The sequence below is a fragment of the Scardinius erythrophthalmus genome (assembly GCF_964197995.2).
Source record: "Scardinius erythrophthalmus genome assembly, chromosome: 3".
NCBI classification, from domain to species: Eukaryota; Metazoa; Chordata; class Actinopteri; order Cypriniformes; family Leuciscidae; genus Scardinius; species Scardinius erythrophthalmus.
The window spans coordinates 11,461,091-11,487,483 of record NC_138223.1 but is presented as its reverse complement, the minus strand read 5'-3'; the positions used below and the strand labels follow the sequence as shown (position 1 = coordinate 11,487,483).

The following is a 26,393-nucleotide window of genomic DNA, read 5'->3' as shown; positions in this document are numbered from 1 at the left end:
CATAGAATATTTCCAAAGCATTATGCACGAAAAAAAGTAATGACAAGAAAATGAACAATAACATAACAATAAAACCTTTTTAAATAAGGTGCTAATTAATAATAAATATATGCCTATATAATATAAAACAGACATTTGTCAAGATATTATGAAAAACTGCTGTAATATACATTGATATAGTCTCTTGATCAAGGCAGTAGTTGGTTTCTGAGGGTGCATCTTTCTCCCTCTCTCTCTCTCTCTCTCTCTCTCTCTCTCTCTCTCTCTCTCTCTCTCTCTCTCTCTCTCTCTCTCATTCTACTACATCATGACTCTGACCTGGATCTTCTGTCTGCAAACACAAACCCTCCATGTCCTCTCTGCTCGATCAGTGTAAGGGAGTAGTGTAGTAGGTCTTGTGTTAGAGGCCCGTCACAGTCAGTGTTGTTCAGTGCTGTTTAGACCCGTGTCTGTGATGATCAGGTGTGTGTGTGTGTTAGAGCTTAGCCGCTAACGGTCACAGTGTGACGAGCTCTAACCCACCACAGCCACCAAACTCAGTTTCTTATACCTGTGTAAACCAAACAAGTACAGAGTGTGGGTTTCATTCGGAAAATCAGCTTTTCAAGGTAAGAAATCTACTTTTACGCTGTCCATACGCCGAAGAAGTATTAGCAGGGACTAGTATGCGGTTATATTAGCTTAGCTCTATGTAACGAATCTATTGAGGCACTTCACGGTGCTATTTAGTGTCGCTTTACAGTATAAAGAGTAACTCCGACATGTATACAAATGTTTTATCGATTATTTGTTTGAAAGTGCTTATATTTCTTCTGTTGTGAGCTCCTCTGTGTCGTATTTGCTGGCTGGCTAAGCTAAATGCTAGCAGAGAGTTGACAACTAACCATTTAACGTTTCGCTTCGGTGTTCATATCTCTGGTTTCCTACTAAGATTAAGATTTTTTATGGAAGTAAAGCGTTTCAGAAATAACATTTTCAGCATTGAAATGTATCGCTGGTTTGGTACTATTGCAATAATGTCAGATGATAAACTGTTCACAAGGGTTTTATTTCTTAAAGAGCACACGAATACTATAAATTATGGTTTTCCTTGTGAGGAACTGAGATAACATTGGTGTGTGGTATTTCCTTCAATGTTTATATTGTAACGCCCACTTATTTGGAGAGAGTACAGCAGGATCAGGGCTTTGCGTTAGTCACTGTTGTAAACACTGATTTAACTCACTCTCATGGTAGGATGTCAGGATTGTATTTGCTGGCATGTAACTTACAGTGAAATGCAAACCTCTGATAAGATCTCATATGCAAGGGATTACTTTTTAGTGTTGAAATTATGCCACAGACTTTTCTTCTAAGGTTTGATCGATTATCTTGGCAAGGTCACTGACCTTTACATTTGGATCAGGGACCCTGATCCACAAGGGAGTATTTGGGGGTCTGTCCGTAGAAATGTTTTCAGAAAAAGTGGCCAAAAAATAAAGAAAGTTAGATTTAAACAAATAAACAATAAATTAAAATAAATATATAACTTGAATTAAAACAAATGTATGAATACTTAATTATAACAGTACTATGACGAGAAGGGAAACATGCAATAATGTAGGCTAGTTAAATAGAAATTAAAATATTTTTGAAAATAATGTAGAATTTTTTACTGCATAAATTGGGTCTTTATACAACAGACTATATAGATATCTTTTAAATGATTTAAGTTGGGGTTCCTTTACACGAGGATGATCATATTTGTGGCATTTAAAAGATTGAAAACGCTTAATTTAGACTGCTGAGAGTGGAGGGAAGTGCTGAAGTCAACAACAGCGGACTTTGATCTACCTCAGCAGTTGCTGAATTCAAGCGATAAGGACTTTGAAAGGTGCAGATTTCTTTGCCCCATTATGAATTACATCTGCATGTCTGCTTCCATATCACAGTATGATACATTTTCTTAAAGCCAATGAAAGATTGATTATTGAGACAAATGAGCATGCAAAGATTGGGGAGATAAATTCATTCGAGGGTGGAGCGTAAAAGCATGTGAGTGCGCGATGGATTATGTCCTGCGTGCGGTCATTGCAGGGTTGCAGATTGAATCCCCTTGAGTAGGGTGAGTTTCTGTTCGTGCTTTCATTGAAATTAACTGTTTTGTTTTTTCCTGCTACCCACATCTCTGTGTTCCAGTAAACTGATTTGGGGGATGTTTAAATGCAAATAGGCATAGCAGATGATATGTTGTCATGGAAGCAACGTGAATAATAAACCCAAAAATGTTAACTGAATTTGACTTTCTTACATGCTCTAAGACCAGGATCATGCAAAGAAATTAAATAGGGTAAACATCATGTGGATTTCGTGTTGACTTAAAAATTAAGATGGCATCAAACTGGGTTTCCCTGCTTTTCCAGATGCTCCGAGATCAATAAAGCGGGGTGTGGTTCAGTGCTCTTTGGAACCACAATTATTTCATGTGAAGCCTTTGCTCCCTCGGAGCATGGCATTGTTTGTCAGATAGTTTTAAAGCTGTAATATCGTTGTTCAATTTCTTAAATATTGATTTAACTAGGTTAGTGACTGATCTTCTTGTATCTGTTCCCCAGTTTTTCCGGGGTTTTTTTGTGGAGTTTCTGGGCATGTTTTTTTCTTGATGATTTTAAATTGAAGTTCTGTCACAATACTGACTCGATAGAGGTTGGACTTTGTCATTTGAAACCCCTTGACTAGTGATCTCCATTGAACTATATAATTTATATATTGTTAAATGCCTGCATCAGTGATAATTTAGATTAAGGAAGCTAACGATTAATCGACGATTGATTAATTGTCGATAAGAATTTAATCGATAAAACGTATCAATGGTCTATTTTATCATTAAAGTAGTTTTGAGGTGCGTGCGACTCATGCGCAAAACATAGTTACGTATTCTAAATGTATGTCTTCAAGCCATGCAATGGATTAGCCTAGGTAGGCTAGCCATTTATTTTAAAACATAATTAACCACTGGTTCAAAAAACCCTCCAAACAAGTGATTTTACTTAATATAACATAAGAACTACTTAGCCTACTTGTGTAAATGGCACAACAAAAGTACATAAAATAAACAAAAAGTAATAAGAGTTTGGTGGATGAGTGATCTTGCAGCGCTGTTTCAGATGTGCGCTCCTATTCTGTGATGCATTGTAAATCAAGACCTGTCAATCTGAGCGATTAAACCAATCCAAGCGTGCTCCTGTAAAACAGTGTCCGATTGCCACCCGTCACACCCAAGATCCAGTTTCCATTAGTTAAACTTTCAAATGAATTTGTGAAAGACTGTGTCATGATCACGATGCAATCGGATCCCGGAAGTCCTATAGCTTTAGGCAATGAGCATGTCATGTCATGTCACTCTGTGATTTACGCATTGTGTTTTGGATTGTTCAATACCACCTGCTCTAAATAAAGATGTGCAGTCTTTACTATGGTTTACTAATGTCTCGTGAAGTTACAAACAAAAAAGTTGGCGAAAATCATTGTGTATACTGTTTTTACACGTGCATCAGCTGCGCATATTCATACAAATACTTAAAGGTGCTCTAAGCGATCCCGGGAGACGTTTCTTCTTGTTGACATTCGAATTGTTGTCAAACAAAACGGAGGCTAGCTAGACCCTCCCTCCTCCTCATCCCGTCTCCCCCCTCCTCCCCTCCCTTCCGACATAAAGGAAAGTCCAAATAGTCACTACAAACAAAGTTAAGTTTTACTGATACTTCATTCAATGAGTAATGTCGCCAAGTTAGATAAATGCTTTTATATATTGCAGAACAGAATGCAGAAAAAGAGAAACATTATCTTAAAATCGTCTCGCCACCTGAGGTTATAAATAGCTCCCATACAAGGACGCAATAATATTTCATGATAACGTTCACGTTTCCCAGTGAGCATAAACAACTGCGGCGGCGTAAACAAATTTAGTCAACGTTGTCAATAGCCTATAAATGAACATTCAAATTCATAACAAACAGTGGATGAAAACAAATCATTCACACAAATTGTCGCCCTACTGTGAATTTGCTTGATCATTTACAATAGAGATTGATCGCTGCTAGAAACATACATGTTGTATTCACCAAAGTTAACGCTGACTGCATAGATCTAGCTAATTACATCCTTGTGTTGGTTTAGCGAACATGAACGTCAGTTTAGAAAGAAAAATGGATTTACCTGTTCTGCAAAAACAGAGCAACTATGTCGGATTGGAAGCCCTTCTGCCGGCGGAGTTCTCGCCACCTTTTAATGGTTTTTCCGATGTAAATTCGGGACTTCGTGCGTTCCTTATCCTTGTCCCTCTTCTTTGCAATTTGTTCATCGGAACGTCGTCTCTTTGGTCGTGTGTCGGCCATAATTCAAACTTCCCTCTTCATGCTTCTCTGTTCTCTCTCCTCCACACACCCCCTTCACGAGCACGCGCACTAACCCCCCAAACCCCACCCTCCAATACTTCTTGCCGGTGATTGGCTGGAACTCTGTTTATTATGTTTCTTGGTGTGGGTGAGCCCAGTTTGTTTTTGTTGCCGTTTGTGGAGCCTGTGGTGTCTAGACAGACCGCGTTTTTTTACAGTGTGTTCTGTGTTCAGGGGACAGGCAGCTAGCGGATAGTGAGGAGATGTTTGCTGTATGTGACAAAAAATGTTTTGGCCTGAAAAACGCGTCGCATCACTTACAGCACCTTTAATAGTTTGGTCTGTAACGGAAACAAATGGTTGTTGTATTCTGCTAGTCGAGACCTTTTTGACAATGTATGACAGGTCTATCTGTTATTTTACAAATCATATTTTCATCTTAAGTAGTTATTTTTTCACAATATAAAATAGAGTACTCCTAATATGTCAGCACATTTAAAAGCACTTTTTAAGTGATGGTCATATTTCCTATATTCACTGTAAGGCCAAGCTTCTAAGCTGTAAAACGATATGTATTTTGTGTTGGTTATGCGAGTGTTTAAGTTAGTATGCTGATAACTTATGCCAAGTTCACACTGCGTGACTATCTGGGGTAGCATTCAGTTGCTGGTGTGTTCACGCTGCATGATGGATCGGCGACAGGAGGTTTCACACTACGTGACTTTACAACAGAAAGAATGGCCAACAACTTCTGTCTGGCCTGCAAACTACGTTTAATGACCAAACACATGCGAGAAGTGATAAGCAAATAACACAAGATCACGCGTGCGCGAGATCGAAATTGATATTAAAAATGATAGCCTGCAAGAAGATTGCGATTGAAATCGGGCCTAAAATCGTTCCGTGTGAACTTGGCATTAGTGGCGCCTCCACTTCGGATTTAAGAGTTTAAGATTAACGATTAATTGATCGATTGATCGATTAGGCCTATAGGAATTTATGTAAATTGACATCCCTAATTTAGATAAATTAGGTGTCATATTTAATATTGAGTTCTTAAAAACATATATATATATATTTAATTTAAAATATGTTAGATCTGTTGAAACTTTGACAAGATATTACTCAAAAAATGAATAAGCCCACTGTGGTGTAAAAGTCAGAGACGTTTACTTCATTTTTGAATTTTTATTATTTTCAATGAATTATTTTAAATGACTTTAGATTGTCACTTTGAAATTATATTTTTTCTTATTGATCAGATGAAAATAAATAAATAAATAAAGCCCAATATGGTGTAAAACATGAAAAGGTCCAAGGAATGAATAATTTTTGTATTCGCTGTAGTTTAACTTGCTCACACAACCCTTACCAGATGACTGCAATGCATTCTGTGCACTGCTGTGGTGGACTGTGGGAGGCAATGAGACCGTTCCCTGAACATAACCTGCCATTATATTTTTTAGTCATCAAATAGCTGCTTATGAATGCAGGGAAATTTGTCTGCTTTGTGAACCAGTTTTGCGCAAGGTCAGTCAACATTTGCTCTGTGTTTGGCTCAGATATTTGACCCCCACTGACTCATGCACAGTTTCCCCTGTTTGCCATCTGCACTTTTGTGTGTGATTGTGTTCTGAGTCGTTATATAAAAATGGAACTGCTGCCATCTTTATTAAAATTGCCAATTGCCATATTATTTTTTTCCTAGGAGTAGTTTGTTTTGTTGCTAGATTTAATGAACATTTAAAGAAACAATTCACCCAACAATAAAAATTCTGTCATTATTTGCCCAAACTCATGTCGTTCTTGAGCTGCATGATCTACATGTGGAACACAAAACAAGAGTCAAAATCTGCTACGGAATAATTAATTAATGCAAGCGCACAGAGATCATGCGTTTTCCTGTTCCTATTGTTTGCAACATCAAATGCAAACAGACTTCAAATCTCAAAAACTGCTTGCAGCCTTGTACACTCACATTTACACTCACAGATAAACTGTCACATTAATGTTTTCTATGATGCTCAAATTGCATTAAAAATCTTAGCCTATTTCAGGTTGCGTGCACGTGCATGTGCAGTCTCAAACGCGCACACTTTCCTTCTCCCATTTTTATATTTAATATTGTGAATTAACCATCTTATTATATCAATTTTTTGGTCAGACTCGACTCAGAGAGCAGAGATGATCGCAAATAAGTAATGCTAATAAGTAATTTTTATTATAGTTCAAAAGGGCAAACAGTCGAAGTTATCTTATTATGTGAGTTGACCCGAGAAGATACAAAAAAATGCAAAACTGCAAAGTCGCATTTGTCATTTATAACTGTGACAGCAAGTTAACTTTTGAAGCTGGGATAATGAGTGGATTAAGCATGCTCTTTCAATCGTCAAGAGAGGAATAACATGGATGGAACTTTCTTGGCAAGGAGTATTATGGATCACAGTCTGGGAGAAGGCTACTAACATAGCAATTTGCTGTGGAATATGTGCCACCAGGGTCCAGTCGGGTCGGGTTAAACTTTCAAATAATTGACGCCACGGGTCCGCATCGGTTCCAGGTAGTACATTTATGGCATTTCTCAGTTCTGCAGGTCCGGGTCCAACTTTCAAATAATTGATGGGTTGTCTAGGTCGTTTACGTGTAGCACGTTTATGGGTCTCTTCGGGTTCGGGTGTGAATTTTTGGACCCGTGAAGAACTCTAAGGGGCATACCTCTAGACATGATATAGCCTACTGGTAGAAATTTGTAGCCTGGGAAAGCCCAGACAACTTCCGGCAAATTTAGATTTGCTCAGCAAGTAGTCTGGCAAAGAGCTCATTCAAGCCCATTTCCATGCCGTCGAAATCGCGGCACCAATCAGAAACGTTGAGGCGGGCTTTACACGATGACGATCGCTCTGATTGGTTTTAGGTCTATCCAATTGCGCCCATGGCATTTGAGTGACGTCCACTCCGTTGGTGAAGCGCTTTTAAATGCATTATTATATTCAAATTGCAAACACATGAGGACAGTCTCCATGAAAGACCCACTGGCAGATGAACGTGCACTACATTTCTCTCCGAAACGGTAGGAAATTAAATTAGATTTAATAGAGGATTTTAACTGTGACAAGATGATTGACAGGGCAGTTTACGTGACAGGATGCACGCGGCAGATCCGTCCGATAAAGATGACTAAGTAGTATGTCCCAAAGCTTGCCTACTTTTTTGCTACACATTCAAAAGTAAATACCTTTTCTTCACAAAAAGAGTACATACTTTTATGGCGTAGAGTAACTTAGGCGAATTGGTACACAGCATTTAGGTCTATCCAATTGCGGCCAGAGGCATTTGAGCGACATCCGTTGGTGACGCCCCTTTGGAAATGAGTTATTAAAGAAGCTTTGCCAGACCATAACTCAGTTACTACTGAGAATGGTCTGGTTTTAACCAGGCTTAGAAATTTGTCAACCGGTAGAGACTTTGGACTATCATCTCTATCACGTTACGCTTATGTGATGTTGCTGTGCTACACAGTCACAAAAGCTTATCATTTGCATGCGTTTTTAAACACTGTGGTTTAAAAACAAGTGATTTTTAAACCGTTGAAGCTTAATAAGCAGCGAAAGACAACTCCAGGGTTTCCCATTCATTGATTTATTTGTGGCGGCCTGCCACAATATCAACATTGACCGGCCGCCACAAATAGATTTCAGTGCTTCTCATTCATTAACAAGACTGTGGCGGCCCGAAAATATAAATGAACTTATCATAATAACATAAAAGGTCTTTAATGTTTTGCGCCTTTGCTGTCAAACAAACTAAAAGCGAAAGCGCGATAAGGCTTTGTGTCCTTATCAAAAGACTGTCTGTTTGCGCTGCGCAAAGAGAAGTGTGCACTTCGCTCACGCAATCAGCACATGATCAGCGGGTTCGATTCTCAATACCGGACAGAGGTCCGCCCACCACAGTTTCACAAAATCCTGTGGGGAACACTGCAACTCTTTTCACTATATGCGCACGTGAGTAATGAACTCTGTTTATTACGCATACTTGCGCGTCAAAATGCCCATCTTTGCAAGTATCCTCGTAAACACAGTCATGTATGTCTTAAGTGAACGTAAACAGTTGAGAAAGAAAACACACTAGTATATTGGATGTGCATCTTAAAGTGACAGCAGCCTAATAAACCTGCTGTTGTCTGTGTTATTAATGTTAATCAAACAGCAAAAGAGAGAAAATCTCTATGTTTGAAATAGCACAGTTCATTATACTTATTTTTACACAATGAAGTTTATTTTGTGGCTTAAATTACATGTTACTCAGTGACTGACATGTTTGGTTTGTCAAAAATGTTACATTCAGCTGTCACAAATTCGTTGACTTTTGAAAATCTAATTTATTTTTTGCCAGGAAAGGAGTGGTTTTGAGGCAGAGTTGTCTCTTATAACAACAATCTTTTATTTCAACCCATGAAAATGCAGATCCTGTGGTACATAATAGTGAAAGATCACCTTTTAAAACTGTTGTTCCATTACCCTTCAGCAGATTTTGACTTAAGACTCTGAATATAATGCAGTCATACTTTTATAGAGCCTTCTACTTTGAAGGCTCTATGCAATTGTAGGCTTTTATTTTATGGTTAAGAGCAGCATAAACATTGTTTAAAAGATTTCTTCTTGTGTTCAATGGAAGAAGGCTACAGAGTTGAACTGAATCTAGTAAAAACAGAAGTGGGTTTTTTGTCAGTTAGGGGATGTGTTTTGACAGAGGCGAGATTCTCATTGAGAAATAATTCGTTGCATCTGGAGGACTTTTGGGTGGAGGCTGGATTTTGGCGTCCTCTGCGTGTGTGTGTGTTTCTAAAGGTGGGACGTTGCATCACTGGAGAGTCTGTTGAGGACACAAAAGCAGCGTTGTGCCCTGGTCATGTGATGCCTGTTCGGAAAGCTCAGACCATGTGATCCTGCCTCGCAGAATGCTGAGTCGAACTTACAAATGCTGCCTCACCCTTGAGATGTGAGCATGATAGAGTGAACGACTGAGAAGAGAAGGATACAGCGCCATTAAAGAATGAAGACATAGAGGAACAGGTGTGAACAAGACGGGAAACGAAAGCAATAGTGTGCCAAACGGTGCAGACTACGTGCACGTCTCTGATTCGGTCCTTTACTCACTCTTTCCCTGATGGTGCTGTGGGGAGTGTGGCTGTCTTCTGTCGAGTCAGTTTGTTGGAATGTGGAGATTTTGCAAGGACATGAAGCGATGGCTGAAGTGGATCAGGAACGTTTTAGAATGTGTCCTAGGAAATTGGGATACGGCTTGGAATGGAACAGAAACGCTGTGGAATTCCATGGCTGCACCAGGAACAATAGGTTGGAAACAGATGAATTACTGCTTGAACTTCCTTGATGCTATCTAATAACACAGCTTGAGTTGAATTGAAACACCCTTCAAGTAATAGTACACTCATCAAGCTATTCAGCCAGAAGATGATGAGTGATTGTAGGCTATGAAGTAATTTCTTTATATTTAAAGAGCTTAAAGCACAAGTTGTTATTTCACAGCAGTTATGGGGGAAGCTCTAATGGGGAAGCTGAAAGAAACTTGTCATTTTGTGATTTGCGGATAACATGATCCAGATGCATCTCTGAGGAAGTGTGTGTCACATTTAGTCGCCACACCTCTTTGCCCCGGCGCAGACCTTGTGACTGCGTTGCTGTGGCAATTGAACAGGGAATTTATCAGATGACTTTAACAATTTTCAGTGTCTGTCATCACCATGGTGTTCTTTATTTACTCTTTGCGATTAATGAGAGGAAAAGCAAACATCCGTGGTGCCATGAAGACATGTTATGCGGTGTAAGTTCAATTCTTTCATTTACTCTGTCTGGCTCATATGAGTTTAGCAGAATTTTCATACTGTTCTTCTTCATACAATGCAACTGAACGCAGACTAATTTGTTGGATCTCCAAAGGTGATGAAAAAGCACCATAAAAGTAGTCCATGCGGCTTGCAACCACAACAGACAACACGCATGCCATTATTTGAGTGTACATGAATGAGTTTTAAGAGCTGTGGTGGAGGGTACAGTTGTAAATAACTTAAATGTTTAGTCTCACACAAAGCTATCGGAGGACTCCAGAAGACTTATGTTGTGATGAAATTAAAACATCTTGGCTAAAAATGTATATTTGGGACAATTTCATTTTAATATTATTAGCCTTTGATTGAAAGCATTTGCTTTCTGTTCTGACATTTTCTAAGTGATTTGATTGTTGATCGGTAATTTTGTTTAGTTGCCATTATTTCTATGGCATCTACGCTCTGAAAATCTTTAATGTAATATTTTAAAAACTATGCAATGTATGTAATTATGCATATATTGACTTTAAAAACTATTCCAGATTTGGCTTTTTTGACTCGATACTAGTGAATAGTAAACACAATACTAACATTGATATTAATAAAAGTGGCTTTTGGCTAATATAAGCCTTTGTGTACCCTGAAACGACAAGCTGTTCTTTGTCTTTTCACAAGAGAAATGTTTCGTTTTTGTTTGTTTCCTTTTGTATTGCATGAGATTTCAAATGCATTTTGCTATTCTTGATGTGAGTGTTTTCGTTATCTTATGTTCAAGGAATAGTTTCTATTCACATTTTCTCTCTCTGAAAACCGAAAATGGCATTTTAGGCGGATAATTTTCAGTAATTGGAATTTTAATGCATTGCTGGTCATATGGAAGACTTTTATGGTGCTTTTTGGTCATTTTTGAGCTTTACAGCATTTGCCCCTTTTCACTTTTATTGCATTGAAAAGAATGGCGAGAACATTCTGCCTTACCTCAGTTTTTGTGTTTCTCTGATAAAATAAAGTCATACAGGTTTGGAAAAACATGATGGCAAGTGTATAATGACAGAAGTATCCCTTTTATTTTCAATGGTCTGAGCATGTGCGTGCTGCCGTTTTATTGTGTCGCCCAGTCACTTTAGCTGTCTGGTAGAAAAGTCACTCAATAATTCAGCTGCTAGACTGTCCCACTGACGTTTCTTGTTTCTCTCCCTTTCTTTTTAAGAAGGTGTATTGAGAAGGACTGGGAGAATTTTGCAGCTGTAATAGTTCATTTCAGCTCCACACACAAAAGCATGTTGGCTGTTGCCATGGCGTCAGTGTTTCACAGACAGGCTTCCTGTTTTGATGTTCGGTTACTTAGCAAGAGTGTGTTTCCTGTTGAACCAGACTGACAGAACTGGAGAGCGGGTTGCTTTGACTCTGCACATGAGGTTCATGAATGTTTGAGATGTGGTGTTTCTTTGGAGTGCCAATGATAATTTTTTCTTACTTGATGTCTTTTGTCTCTTGTCGTGCCGTCCGACTGCAGTCCTGGAGTTTGCCACAGGGGGTCAGCAGAGTGTGGGGCATGAGTCATGACGTCTGTGGTGCTTGTAGACAGTGGAGGAGCAGTGGTGGAGTATGTCACTGCAGTGGACGACCATTTACCGGTAAGAATTTCACAACTACAAAACTTTCTTTAAGCATATTTGCCGCTTTTTTTAAATTAAAAATCTATTTTTTAATGTTGTCTATTAGGGCTGGGTATTGACACAAATTTCACAATTCGATTCGATTTCGATTCACAATCTTGCAATTCGATTTCGATTACGATTCGATTCAATATTGATTATTTTGGATATCGGGTACAATATTGCAAATTTTCTCAAGGAAAACAAATCTCTTTACTATTATTGTAAACTATGGGAGTCAGTTGTAGCCTATAGGCTTTATTAGCCTACTATAATATTGAAGGTACAAATTAACTGATTTGTATACAAAAACTTAAAATACACTTTTATTTATTTTTATAATAATAAAGTTATATGAAATTTTATAAAAATTTAAATGGTGGCTGTCATAAACTTTCCAGATTTATTCAAACATGCATTAAATATTGAAGAACATTAAAAATTATACTGAATATGTAATATGGTGCATATACAGTGCTATGCATAAGTTTAGACACCCATACTAAAGTTGACTAAAAAGAGGAATAAAAAATCATCTTTTGGAAACTGAACTTAATGCCTTAATTTAAAAAATTAGGAAAAATCCAACCTTTAAGGACACCAATTTTCTTTGTGAATGAATAATGTATCGTAAATAAATAAATGTTCTTCCTTAAAATACAGGGTGCATAAGTTTGGACACCCCTATGTTAAATTCCCATAGAGGCAGGCAGATTTTTATTTTTAAGTATTTTAAAAAAAAAAAATTTTAGGATACTATGCATCCTAATAAAGTTCCCTTGGCCTTTGGAATTAAAATAGCCCCACATCATCACATAGCCTTCACCATACCTAGAGATTGGCATGGTTTTATTTCAGTTAGCCTAATAGCTAGTTTGATTTGCATTGAGAGATGTTCTTATGGAAAGTACCCCATGCCAATCTCTAGGTATGGTGAAGGCTATGTGATGATGTGGGGCTATTTTAATTTAATTAAGATAGAGATAATAAAAGATAATAAAAAATTGAGAATCGATTAAAATCGAGAAATCGATATTTTTTACCCAGCCCTATTGTCTATACGTCTATGTGGTGTTTGTAATATGCTTTAAGGCAAACCATGTGCAAATTCATCAAAAAACGCATTTTACCAAAACATGGTTTCAAACCGCCCTTGTTTTCTACATCACACACGTTGTAACCAATCACGTCAACATGTGGGCGGGATTTAGCATATCATTAACTACGCTCTGAAGCAGGGGAGTCTCAAGTAAAGCCAGGTTATCACTGTATGTTTTTCTGTTGATATGAAAACCTGGGTACATTTAGCAATATAGTGGGTGGATTATGTATATGATGTATATTACGATGTTATGATATGCTTTTCTCCACTGATGTTCTAAGTTGTTCAAAGCGTTTCTAAAGATACTGTTTTTCGAAGGCAGCTGTCTGACTCTGAGACAGCAAACAGGAATGTGGTTTGTGTAACATTAGCAGCACATTATTAGCGGTTTAGTAACATAGTCAAGCAAAAGGCTAATCGTATCAATTACCATTATGTGTCTGATGTAGAGAGCGATACATTACCTTTCTGAGTAATCTACATCATGTAGATGAGCCTGTATAATTCACTCGCACACTTCTTCTGAATTAGTTTCTGGTTCAAACATTTTTGGCTGAATTAAACCAGTATTTCCACTTGCCATTGTGTAGCGTTTACTACGGTAAAGTTGACCAAGTGGATCTCTGAGCTGGTGTGAGTGAGTGGAGGCGGGGACTAATATGCGTATTCATGGATCCGACTAAGTGACTCAAGGCAAGGATGTGGAGTTACATTCCTGCTATTTTAAGGCATGAAGAAATTATTTTCACAAAGAATGTTTAAATGTGCCATTTTGGTGATCAAAGATGAGTTTAAAGGCATAAATTTGACCCCAGGGGAACTTTAAATTGTTGCTAGTCTCATATCCACAGCCCACTTGGCTGATGTATATTGCACTCAAATGTTGCAATATAATTGGCTGGCATTACACAATTTGCAGGAATCAGGCTTGCCATAGTCTTGCATATTTTTGTCTACTGGCAAGAAGTCTGTCAACTTTGTAGTTTATTATGTCAAGAACTGACCAAAGATCAGCCAATCAGATTAGAGTTTTCCAGCCCATATACATCAGATGATCCGTGAGATGGAACAGTAACGTCTTATGCTGAGAGTAAGGTGCTCCTTTTTTGAGGCACAGGCAAGAAAATAAAAAATTCTGGAGTGCACCAGGTTACTCAGCCTTTCCGCCCAGATTTGTGTCTGATTTTGTTTCTACCACTCTTGTGTGATCAACTTTAGTTCAGTATTATGACATGACATTTAAACGGAGAAATTAATGAGAAAATTAGATGGCAGGTCTTGATTTTAACGCACATCCTCGCCATTTCCTTATTATTAGAGAAGGAACACCATTCCTAAGCGGGTTTTGACTAAAAAATTACGAAGACAAACTTTAACTTACACAAATGAATTGTTCACCTCTAGACTAGCTTTTATTTTTTACATTTTCAGTTTAAATTTTAGTTTTTGTAATTTTGTGATGGGCCTTTGTCATTTTTATTAGTTTTAGTTTTTTATATTTCTAGTTTTAGTACTTCAACTTAGTTATTTTTTTTCAGTTAGTTTTCAAAGTTTGTTTCTCATCTAATTTTTATATTTTGTTTTATTTCAGCTTTATTTCAGTTACCATTTAAAAAATACTAATTTTTAGTTTTAGTGAACAGTAACAACACTGATGTGCACTAACAAAGTAAATAGTCACGTCAGTTTTGATTTCATGTGGACATTAAATGTTTTAAAAAAAGCAAATAGTTGGTCAGGCCAACTTTTCATGTATAAGTGAGCAGTTTTTGGTCAGAATTTAAGCTGCAAAGTGTATCAAATGTGTTGCCAATAGAAAAGTTCCGTCTATGCAAGACAATGTTTGTGACATCCCATGAATACCAGCTTATGATATTTATTTTCCAGTATATGTTAAGGAATTTTTTACACCAATCATGATTCATCATGAATCATGAATTGGGAAGTCCACACCACGGCTATAACAACACAGGAACAATATCATTGGAATCTCTTCCAGAAAGATTTTTTTTCCAGCTGATAAAAGATCAATCAGAATCCACCTGACTTTAAAGAGATTGAGCATTTAAAGCAGCAGACAACTTAATCGTCCGTTTGTGTGGACGACGCTCATGTTAATAGTGATAATAGTATTATAGTTAATAGTATGATACAGTATATATACATTTAGCCCATCGACCACCCTATTTGCATTGGCCATCAAAAATCAATATCGATCCAATCAACCACTTCTACTAATAGTAGTTATCTTAATAGTTATCTTTCTTAGTGTGAATGACCCTTTAAAGTTTTGTAGAACTCAAAAATCTTGTTCATTATAATGCAGTAAATCTTTACAGCAACTCTTGAAATCTATATCTGTTAGAATTAATGGAATGTTTAGTTTTCTGGTTTCTTGTTGATCATGATGCCACCTCTCTTTGTTCTCTGTCTAGGAGGAGGGTGTATATGAGGTTGAGGGAGAGATGGAGGGAGAAGTGGAAGGAGAGGAGGAGTACCCTGCGGTGATCGTGGAGCCGGTGCCCGGTGCGCGGTTGGAGCAGGGCTTCGCTGCTCAGGTGCTGGTGTACGATGATGAGACTTACCTGATGCAGGGAGTGGCTGAGGAGCAGGAGGTGGAGACTGAGGTGCTGGAGACAGGTGAGAACACCGTTCCAAACATAACCATTCTCAGTCAACCTATGAGCACACCTGACCAGGACATTTTCATGCTTCAGTAACACATAACACATAAATGTTAAAGGTATAGCGGAGGATCTTTACGAAATTTAGATAAGACCCGCCCTCTCCACTTTTTGAAAAGTTTGATTGATTCACCAGAATGATTGACAATTAGGAGGACCAATAGTATAGGTGATCCACCCGAAAGTAAAAAATCCTCCGCTATACCTTTAATAGATAGGGCTGCATTGTTGTTCTGTAAAATTATTATTATTATTATTATCAATTATAATTAATAAATACTTTTTTATCTTGCAGGATTGCAATTTAAAACAGTATTATATTTCTTTATTGATTTAATTTTTGTCAATTAAAATAATAATTTATAATTATAATAAAATATTTATTTATTGCTATATAATTATAATAAAATATTAATAATTTAACATTATAAATGTATAATAATAATGTTTAATAATTTATACATATATTATTGTTGTTATATAGTCATATTGGGGGGGAGGGGGGGGTATTTTTTTTTAAAAGGTATTTTTTTGCCTGTTAAAAACTCCTTTTTAAAAAATATTTTCTAGTTATTGAAATGGATTTCAATACAAAAGCGCGCTTTCGTGTCTGTTCATGATTTGTTATATCAACTTCTAGCTGTTCAAAACATGAATGAAATCCCCATTAAAATGGCAGATAAAGAACTTTTTTCCCCACACACTTATCACAGATAGTGCTTTTGTTCACATGAGTGAAATGCTCTCTGTTCTAGTGATTGCGTGGTCAAATATTTTGAATCCTGTGATATCCAGCAGTTGCCGTTGGCAGTGAGACTTTGTGAAGCCAACGTTTGGAAAACATCTGACTGTGTATCCAGCATTATGCATTTGAAAATCTTAATCGCTCTAACAAAATACTTCATGATGGACATTGATGCATATTAAATGCTGCAGTCTCAGGCATGGGGAGAGAGTTGACTTTAACAGTTGAACATTGCTCTCTCATGTCTGTTATGTCAGTGATTAGGTATCTTGTTTTTTGGTGCATGCAGACTCTTATTTGTTATTATATGTAGTTTATGTAACGCCGTCCCTATGGGCTGGGATTTATGGGCTATTTAGTGATGCATAATTTCAGAGGTTAACCACATAAGCATAATTCTGCTATAAAATCAACCTTGTGGCACAAAGATAGCTTTCTTGTATTGGTTTCAGTTACTAGCAGTCAAACACAGGGCTACACTTCTATTTTTACAACCAATTTCTGCGTTTAGAACTACATTTTACTGATCTAGCAGAGATTGGCACTTTGAAGAGAGAGTTCACCCAAAAGGGAAAGTCAACATTTGTTCACACTCATGTTTACCAACCCATAGTAGATTCATTTGTTCATGGATCACAAAAGGAGACGCTAAGCTGAATGTTAAGAACTGACAGCCTCATTCACCATTCACTTTTATTGTCTGAAAAAAAAAAAAAAGCAATGGAAGTGAATGATGTCTGGGTCTTCCTAGCATCTAATTTTGTGTTCCTCTGAGGAAGTAAGCAATACTGGTTTGGAGCAACATGAGGTTGAGTAAATCATGGATAAAATCGTGTGTTGTATAGATTTGGTGCCAAGGCCCTGTCAGTGATGGGTCTCTACTGGCCTCTTGTGGACATTCTTTGAAGGTCGGTGCAGAAAATGGTCATTCCTCACATTATAATACTTATTGCAAGTATTATAATAAAACTGACTTGTAATACTCATGTCAAAACTTAAGACACTTAACGATTTATAATTCGTATAATGTCACGTGACATCATAAAACTCCCATAAGATTCGTTCAGAGATATTTTGGAGACTTTGAGATCACAGTTGAAAGTGCTAAACATTTTTATAAAAATGACCCTCGTCTAGATAATAAAATACAAAATGCCATGCCTAGAAATATGGAAAAAGAAACGCATATTTATGTCATATTCGTGTCTATTCAGAACAATTATTTTCAGTGATTTATAGATGTTTCATATACTTAAAGATCACAGTTCAAAGTGCTTAAAATACAATAGGAAGATGCTTAAGGACATTTTATAAAGAATGTCTCTCTAGATAAGAATACAATACAAAGAACGACGCTAAAAGGATATGGAAATGGAAACGCCTACTGTCATAGAACTGTTATTTTCACGGATTTAATTCGCTTTGTGGAGAATGTTATATGCATTGCGTATGTGCTTTATTTTAATATTTAAAAGATTTGTTGCAAACTAATACTTGATAATTCTTTGCGCTGTTGACGTACATCGAACGTAACGCAGAGCGCGCGGAGGATTTCCTGTGTTTGGCGCGGAAGGATCTGTGCGCTCTGTTGAGTTTGTGGAGATTTCCTGTGGAGGCGGAGTGATCTGCGAGTCGTGCGTCTCTAAACGCTTTCAATGCGAGTCAATGTGAATCTGCACCTCTGGACGAAACATGGCGACGTCGCTGCATGAGGGACCCGCTAACCAGCTCGATCTACTTATCCGAGCAGGTAAAAAGACCAAAGCGCGTGTTCTTCCTCGCCAGCGTGGGTTTGTTTGGGGAGCAGCAGAGCAGTGCTCGCGCCACAGCGCTGTGATCCGCGAAGTTGTGCTCTAAAGTAATGGAGGGCATTTCAGGAAGTGATCACCTTGGTTGGCAACCTGCATGGCGTTGCCTAATTTTCTTGTCTGCTTTCTTGGAGTGTTGAAAAGTAGCGTGAAGGTGTGCATGCTGTGTTATGCGTGATCAGCGTGCACAGTGTTCAGTTTGCACGGTGATGAGGGCGTTTTTGATGTGGAGTGTGTTAAAATAACGGGTTTCTCTGGAGGTGGTACGCTGCTCTGAAACCAGGAAGTGGGAGAGATGTTGTCTTTCCTACGTCTTTGCCACGCTGTCTGGAGTCGGAAGGGCACTGAGTTTTATTTTTAACTCCTAAATACAGCCTACTAAAATGTGAAATCTGTTGATTTAATTGTATTCTTTCTAAAATAGTGCCTGAGTGCTTTACGTTTGACTATTGGTTTATTTTAATGCCTCATCTTCAAAGAAAATGTGGCATATTAGAGGGAAACATACACGCGGAGAAACTGCGTTTTAATTTCTTTATAAGTTAATGTTAAGATGTATGCAAAAACAAAGAGTTTGTGTAATAAGATACATGTTTGCTTCACATCGCAGATGTCCCGTTATCTAAACGTGGTCGCTCAATTTAGCGCTGCATGTTAATCTCCGTGAGCAGCATGTATAGCTTTATTATTTCTTTAAACGACACTTTGTTTTTTTCTGACCTGTAATGTGTTGCTGTAAACGTGTCGAGTGGATATTTTGACTTCTTTTAATGTGGATGTTTAGATTTTAGAGCTAATTTGATGGCGGAAGCATTGTTATTCCACTGGGCTGTCTAAATGTTGAGTGACAGCACTCGTCGTCCAATAGTATTCGCGCCGCTTTCGAAATCCTACACCTGACCAATCGTCTTGTCTGTTTCTTGGGGCGTTGATTAGAAAGTCGCCCAATCAGATTCGGGGCGGGGATTGAGTGGCAGGAAGCTCGGAGAGCGTCTTCAGAAAGAACTGGAGGGAAAGCTCTGACGACTGTAAACACGGAAGTGAGGAGGGACAGCACTACTTTCTTGTGGACCGCTATTTTAGTGACAGACAAAATAGTACCACAATGTTCAGTCTCCTGTGTCAGTTGTTCTGCTAAATCATTACTACTATTAATGATTTATTGTTTATAATTATGTAAGTGTTAACAATGACGTGACTGCTATTTAACGACTGTTGTAGTATTTTAGATTTAAGCGAATCTGCGTTCCTTGTTCATATTGACAAAGCCTTGTATTTTCTGCTTATATTTTAGTGTTGCTTGACTGCAGCTTTTTTTTTTTTTTTTCCAGATTTGGGTTTTACAGATCAAATGTACCCTTTGTCTTAATGGGGTATTTAACTCAAAAATAAAAATGGTCAACAATTCTTAACTCTCATGTTCTTCCACAAGTAGGTTTGGACATAACATAATTTATTTTTTTTGCATGAACTAACCTTTTAAATGTTCAAGAATTTTAAGAATAAAAATATATGAATATCTAATGTAGTCAAAAACAGCTTTTTTACAGGTATAACTTTATTTTTAATTTGTACTAATTGTTTGAAAGCAGTCTTATTCTCTTAGGTTTGAAGTGTTGGCAGCCATATGAATTTTCAGTATTTTCTGTTAATAACTACACATATGTGTCCTGTCTCCAAGGGCAGATCTGTCTGAATACAGGAAGTAAATGCATGCCGGGTCACCCATTCTAGAGGACACCGTGTGTGTGTTTATGACTGGGACTGCCTAAAGATAGCCCCCGTGAGCAGCAACAGACCAACATAGCCAAACATGGGCAGGGTCAGGTTTTAATGGGACTTGAGTGACGGCTTGGATAGACTGGCACAGGTGCTAGTTGCTCTGGGTGTTAACGTCAAAGAGAAATGAGGCTAGAGGTTCAGTCCTATATATGCATGAACTGCTTGTCTGAGATCAGTCTGTGCACCTGTTTCTTAATTAGAGCCAGGGCGTCTAAGGAAGTGACTTGTGTGTTAGCAGATTCTTTTATCTAAACTGTCTTAGATAGAGCACACTAATTGGGCTTTGAGTAGACTGATCGCAGGTACGACTCCTGTGGATCTATTTAGGATCTCAAGAAGTCTGCAGTTGCACTTTTGCATTATTAGGTCCTACGGGACTTAAAACATGTCCTCTTACACCCATTTGTGTTCGTTATATTAAGTGGTTATATTAAGTGATTCTAAACACTTATTCTCAGAGTGCTTAACTTGCATTGTCTTATTTTTCAGCTCTCTTGATTGTTGGTGTTAACTCAGCCAGGTAGTTTATTTGTCAGTCAGTAGTTAAAAGCTCATAAGTACCATATTAAAGTGTCAGTCACACACTTAATCAAGTCTCCATACTAAGTGTATGTCATTCAGTTAACTTATACAACCATAAAGACTTAAAAAAAAAAAAAAAAAAAAAAAAAAGGTTTACATATATTTTCTGTTTTTGATTTATAATTGTTGCTAGATATGATTTTGAGTAACCATGAACACACAGGTTTTCCACCCAATAGCACCCTCTATTGAGAGTTCAGTGTACTAATATTAAACGTGAATCATGAAGATTATTTTGTACCTGCAGTCCTCATTGTATGTGGCATTTATTAATTACGCTACTGTCCAAAAGTTTGGGGTCAGTAAGATTTTTTTTGAGAGAGAGAGAGAAATTATTTTTATTTAGCAAGGACACATTTAATTGATTGATATTGACAGTAAATACGTTTATAATGTTACTTCAGTTTTCTGTTTTAAATGCTGTTCGTGTAAACTTTCTATTCATCAAAGAATCCTGAAAAAACATCAGTTTCCACCAAAAATATTAAGCAGCACAACCGTTTCCAACATTAATAATATTAAAAATAAGAAATGTTTCTTGAGGAGTAAATCTGAATGTATAAGAAATGTTTCTTGAGGAGTAAATCAGAATGCTAGAATGATTTCTAAAGGATCATGTGACACTGAAGTAGTAATGATGCTGATTATTTAGCTTTGGATCACTGGAATAAATGACATTTTAAAATATATTCAAATAGTAAACAGGTATTTTAAGTTGTATTAATATTTCCACAATATATCTGTATTTTTGACCAAATAATTGCTGCCTTGGTGAGCAAAAGATAATTTTTTCAAAAACATAAAAAAATCTTATCCCCAATCTTTTGAACTGTAGTGTATATATCAACATAACTGACAGATCAAAATCAAATGATTAACCATATGAAACTCTACAACTGAGGCATGTAATAAAGTAAAGCTGTTTGTCACAATATTAACCAGTAAGTTGTATTAAACAGATTGTTAAATGTGTTTTATATATATATAAGGTATACTTTTAAATGCTGGTGTAGACACTTTGCTATTAAATCATGCTATATAAATGTAATGATACTTTTTAATATTGTAATATGCACCTAAGAATTTTACAAACCAAGTTCACAGGAATATGAAGTTTTGTTTGTGTGTTTTGTCTGTTGCAGTGGAAGCATCAGTTCATGGCTCTAGTGTGCACTGCTCTGATAAAACCATCGAGGCTGCTGAAGCTCTTCTACACATGGACTCTCCCTCCAGCCTGCGTGGAGACCGGAGCCCAGGTGAACAGTGCTTTCTCTTTCCCCTTCAATTATAGCTTTCACGTTGCTGTGGACAGCCACACAGTGAGAAAAACAAAATTTCTATAATGAGTTGTTTTTCTGTTGTGTAGAGGTGTTTGTGCCTCCATGTATCAACACTTCGGAGTTCCTGCATGCGGCTATGCGACCTGACGTGCTGACGGAGACGGTGGTGGAGGTCAGCACAGAGGACTCCGAGCCCATGGAGGTGGTTACGGTTTTTCAGGAACCTGAGATACTGGAGACGGAGCCCAGCAAGAGAAGAAAATGTGAGAACACATTACCAATAATACCAAACGTGCTATTTAGATGATATTTTGTGTGCAAAGGTAACATAGGATGTCTGAATTTTTTTTTTTTTTTTTTTTTTACACGTTTTTTAACTTGTTTGTGTGTTTCATCCTTGTAGCTGGGCGGAAACCCAAACCCCATCACATTTCAAACGGCTCTCCAGATCTGGGCATCAAGAAAAAGTCTAGGGAAGGGAAAGGTACGTCCTATACATTCAGTGTTATATGCGTATGATATGGGTGAAGAAACATCTGGGCCCTATTTCACTCAAATAATATATCAAAAGTACAAACCAATAAGGAATAAAGTAAATTTGCATCTCATTCTCATATAAGTTATTGTTGCACATTGTGTACATCATGATATTATTCATTGTTACTGAATTAAATGGTTTTGGTTGATTTTTCATTACTTTAGAAACACTAAATAATTTGTACAATATATAATTTGTTGTTATCATATACAAATAGGATTAAGCCAACACAGAAATTAAGTACATTTTAAAACGCATTAAAACAGAAAAAATATTTTAAATTGTAAAAATATTTCACACTATTACTATTTTTTTTTTTTTTTTTATAAAATGAAAACAGACCCTGGTAACATTACATGTATATAATGAGCAGTATTGAATATGTAGTGTATATAGTAAATGACTATGATTGTGACATGTTTGACATGTTCTTGACATGATTTGTATTATCCATCCTAATATTATTTATTTAATTAAATGTATTAGATTATTAGTTGTGTTTTGCTAGTGTCAGTGGCTGTTAATTAGCTAATATTGCTTAGATTATGTGGATCTTATGCTATATTTGTGTTTTCTTACAGGAAGTACATACCTGTGGGAGTTCCTGTTGGACCTGCTGCAGGATAAGAACACCTGTCCCAGGTACATCAAGTGGACACAGAGGGAGAAAGGCATCTTCAAGCTAGTGGACTCTAAAGCTGTGTCAAAGCTCTGGGGCAAACACAAGAACAAACCAGACATGAACTATGAAACCATGGGCAGAGCGCTCAGGTGAGAGAGAACCTTGTGTGTGCAAACATCGTAAGATATTGAAGACATTTCACATGGCTGGAATGACATATTGACCAATTGGCATCCATAACTGGAAATAAATTATTGTATATTTAATTGATGTCTCTGTTTCTCTCTCAGGTATTACTATCAGAGAGGTATCTTGGCTAAAGTAGAGGGTCAGAGGTTGGTCTACCAGTTTAAGGAAATGCCTAAAGACATTGTCGTCATCGATGACGATAAGTGCGACCCTGGCGATGACGTAATCGGAGAGAAGGCCTATGAACGCGTTCCTCCCTCATCTGACACTCTATTGACGTCTGACCTCTCCAAAACTCCTGCCATCTTGAGAGGGGGCGGTAGGACTATAGTCCACCCAGGCTCCCCGAAAGCTAAAGCTGCACTCACTGCAACTTCCCTTCAGCGCATCGTAACAGTCTCCACGACAACAGATCCGTCCCATGCCACCATTATTTCCAATGCCAACGCACCCAGGTAACCAGACTTAAAGTGCACCTGTTATGTTTTTTTTATTTTTACTTTACCTATATTGTAGTGTCTAATGTGCATGTAAGCAATCTGCAAAATTACAAAGCTCAATGTCTACACCAAAGGGAGTTAATTTCAGAAACTTGCCTGAAATGCTTTGTTTGTAGTCCTGCCATTATTAGCTACATCACTGTTACACGTTTGCATAATGCCCGCCCACTGGCTGCTTTTACCAATCCTCAAAGAACAATTGGGTTAGTGATTTCACTACGTTAAGGAGATGCTGTTGTTTCACTGCGAGGGCAAAAAAACATTGACTTCCAATACTTACGGCATAGTTACAGATTTAATAATACTGTTTAACTGACCAATCAAATCAGACTAGATTTTTTTTTTTTTTTTTTTCGGAAAAGTGGGCTTTAAAGAGACGGTAACTAAAACAGAGCGTTTCAGGCAGAGGGTTAAAAGAGGTTTGCTACAGCAAAGTACATTATGAGAAAAATGTTTTATAAATCATGTAAATTAAGTCTAGCTTACCCCCAAAATAAAATAACAAACTTGTAAATGAGTATAGTGTGGGCACTTTAATTTTCTGTGCCAAAAATTGTTGTTTTAAAACCTCATCTTGTGCCCAGGACTGTGCGGGTTGCTATGCAAGTGCCGGTCGTTATGACAAACTCCTTGGGACAGAAGATCTCCACAGTGGCCGTGCAGTCAGCAAACCCTTCGCTCTTCACCACAGCGCCCACCAGTACTGGCTCAGCGACTGGCATGAACGCACCTAAAGTCCTAATCCAGACCATGCCAACGATGGTGCCCGCCACAGCCGAGAATGGTGACAGGATCACAGTTCAGCTCGCCAAGATAATCACCATCCCCGCAACCCAGCTCACGCAGTGCCAGCTTCAGGCCAAACCGGGCAGCCCCACAGGCATCAATCTGATGGGCGTCCGAGCCCTTACGCCCGTGCCTGTGGCGCAGGGGACGCAGGTGGTCAGACTGGCAGTTCCCGCCCAGCAGAGTCCGGCTCAGGCGAAGACGCAGGTTCCCGTTTCAATCCAGACGCAAACTCGAGTCCCAATCTCCGTTCAGACGGCGTCTACTCCGGCACCAGTCCCAGTTCAGATCCAGATTCAGCAGAGCCAGCTCTCTCCAAAAGCTAAGAGCACAGCCCAAACCTCAGAGTCCAAACCCGACAGCACTTCCGCAGAACAGCCTGAGCAGGACAGTCCCACACAGGCAGCAGCAGAGGTCCTAGAGGAAGGTTCAAAACCACAGTTCGCAGCAGAGAGCTGAAGAGTGATGCCTTTTGTCAGTCGTGAACTCTATGATAAATGAATTTATAATCCCCAGATACTATTCAATCGCATTCTGGGAAATCAAACTGGAGTTGTACAGTTTCAAGTTCAAGTGTGGTTTCATTTTATGTATTCTAAGCAGGCAAAGACTCCAGCCTGTATCAGCGGCCCGTTTCTCACATCATGTGAATTAACCCTGGATGTCCGTCATTTCAATTATGATTAAGGGACCAATGTAAAGAACACTACAGTTCTCCACTTAAAAGAAAAAAACTATTTTGACACTAATAACAGCTAAGCAGAACACTAAGGAGTAAGTAGTTGTAGTCAAGTATGTGAACTTTTGAGGGAGGATAAATTCAGCTTTTTATAACTTGTATAAAAAATATTTTTCTTTAACATTAAAATGGCAAGGCAAACCAGCAGTTTCTTTTGACGATCACTGTGAGTCCACGCTTCACAGGAACGTGTCGATTCTCCCTCCACCTCTACTAAGGGAAGAAATGAACTTTGTATATAGGAATTATACAGTTTACTGAATTTATAAACAATGCAGCCTTAGAACAGTTTTTTCTTTTTCTTTTTTTTTTTTAAATCAAGCTTTTGTGTTACGCTCATGTTTTGTTGTTGTTGTTATTGTTTTTTTCCCTCACTCATTGTACCAAGCACAGTATTATTGGCAAACAAACTGCAAAGCATTTTTGCATTCCCATTTCAATCTGGATTATATATAAAAAAGGCCATACTATTTGGGTGTAATCAAATCTGGGTCCAAATCCTGGAACGATGGCAATTTGCCAACACAAAAGAAAGGTCAGCATGCATCTTCACTGCAAATACATTTCTTACGCATTTGTTTTCTTTTGCTTTGTATTAGTCCTTAAAGAGGGAGAACAAGATGTTTGTGTTCAGAATAATCTAGTTTGTATATTCAACATTTGAAGTATATTCTATTTTGTTGTACTCTTGTTTCAAAGTGTACTCGAGTAGGTTTTACTTAAATATAAAAATATTCCTGAATTTGAGTGGTGGTGTTTTTGTCAGCTGCAGAACTGTTTTGTTTTTTCGCCTGGTCTTGGCTCACCTTTTCACTATCTCAGAAAAATGACAGTTTTGACTGAATTTGAGCTTCGGATGCATTGAAATGTTTGAACTTTTGCGCCCATATGCGACCCCAGACTGGATATGATGTAATCTAATGAAGAACAAAGTGGGAATTACCCACAAAAGTCCAGTAAAATGATATTCTTTAAACTATATTTCTGTAAAATGGTCAGTTATTAATAATTGTGTCCGAAATTGTTAAATTTGATTAGCCCTAAAAAAGTCGGTCATTTGTTTTTGTTCAATTTTACACAAGTGAATAAGTGGAGGGTAACCAATTTAAAGTTTCGTGTGACTACCACTAGGGGCTAAAATGAGAAAATGTGGC

The 26,393-nt window shown here is 37.8% G+C and overlaps 1 protein-coding gene across 5 annotated transcripts; it reads left to right on the top strand.

Moving 5' to 3' along the window:
* Positions 1-294: 294 nt before the first annotated feature.
* Positions 295-25,986, top strand: elf2b (E74-like factor 2b (ets domain transcription factor)). Of its 5 annotated transcripts, none has more exons than XM_081361299.1 (9): positions 295-608; positions 11,741-11,861; positions 15,420-15,624; positions 21,728-21,841; positions 21,952-22,128; positions 22,269-22,349; positions 22,985-23,174; positions 23,316-23,669; positions 24,299-25,986. In XM_081361299.1, the coding sequence occupies exons 2-9, from the start codon at positions 11,787-11,789 to the stop codon at positions 24,957-24,959; spliced, it is 1,857 nt and encodes a 618-aa protein (XP_081217425.1). In that variant the 5' UTR covers positions 295-608; positions 11,741-11,786; the 3' UTR covers positions 24,960-25,986. The 5 variants fall into 5 exon arrangements, with proteins under 5 accessions (XP_081217425.1, XP_081217426.1, XP_081217427.1 ...); XM_081361300.1 differs by lacking the exon at positions 295-608 and adding an exon at positions 9,145-10,220; XM_081361301.1 differs by lacking the exon at positions 295-608 and adding an exon at positions 9,157-9,733.
* Positions 25,987-26,393: the final 407 nt, after the last annotated feature.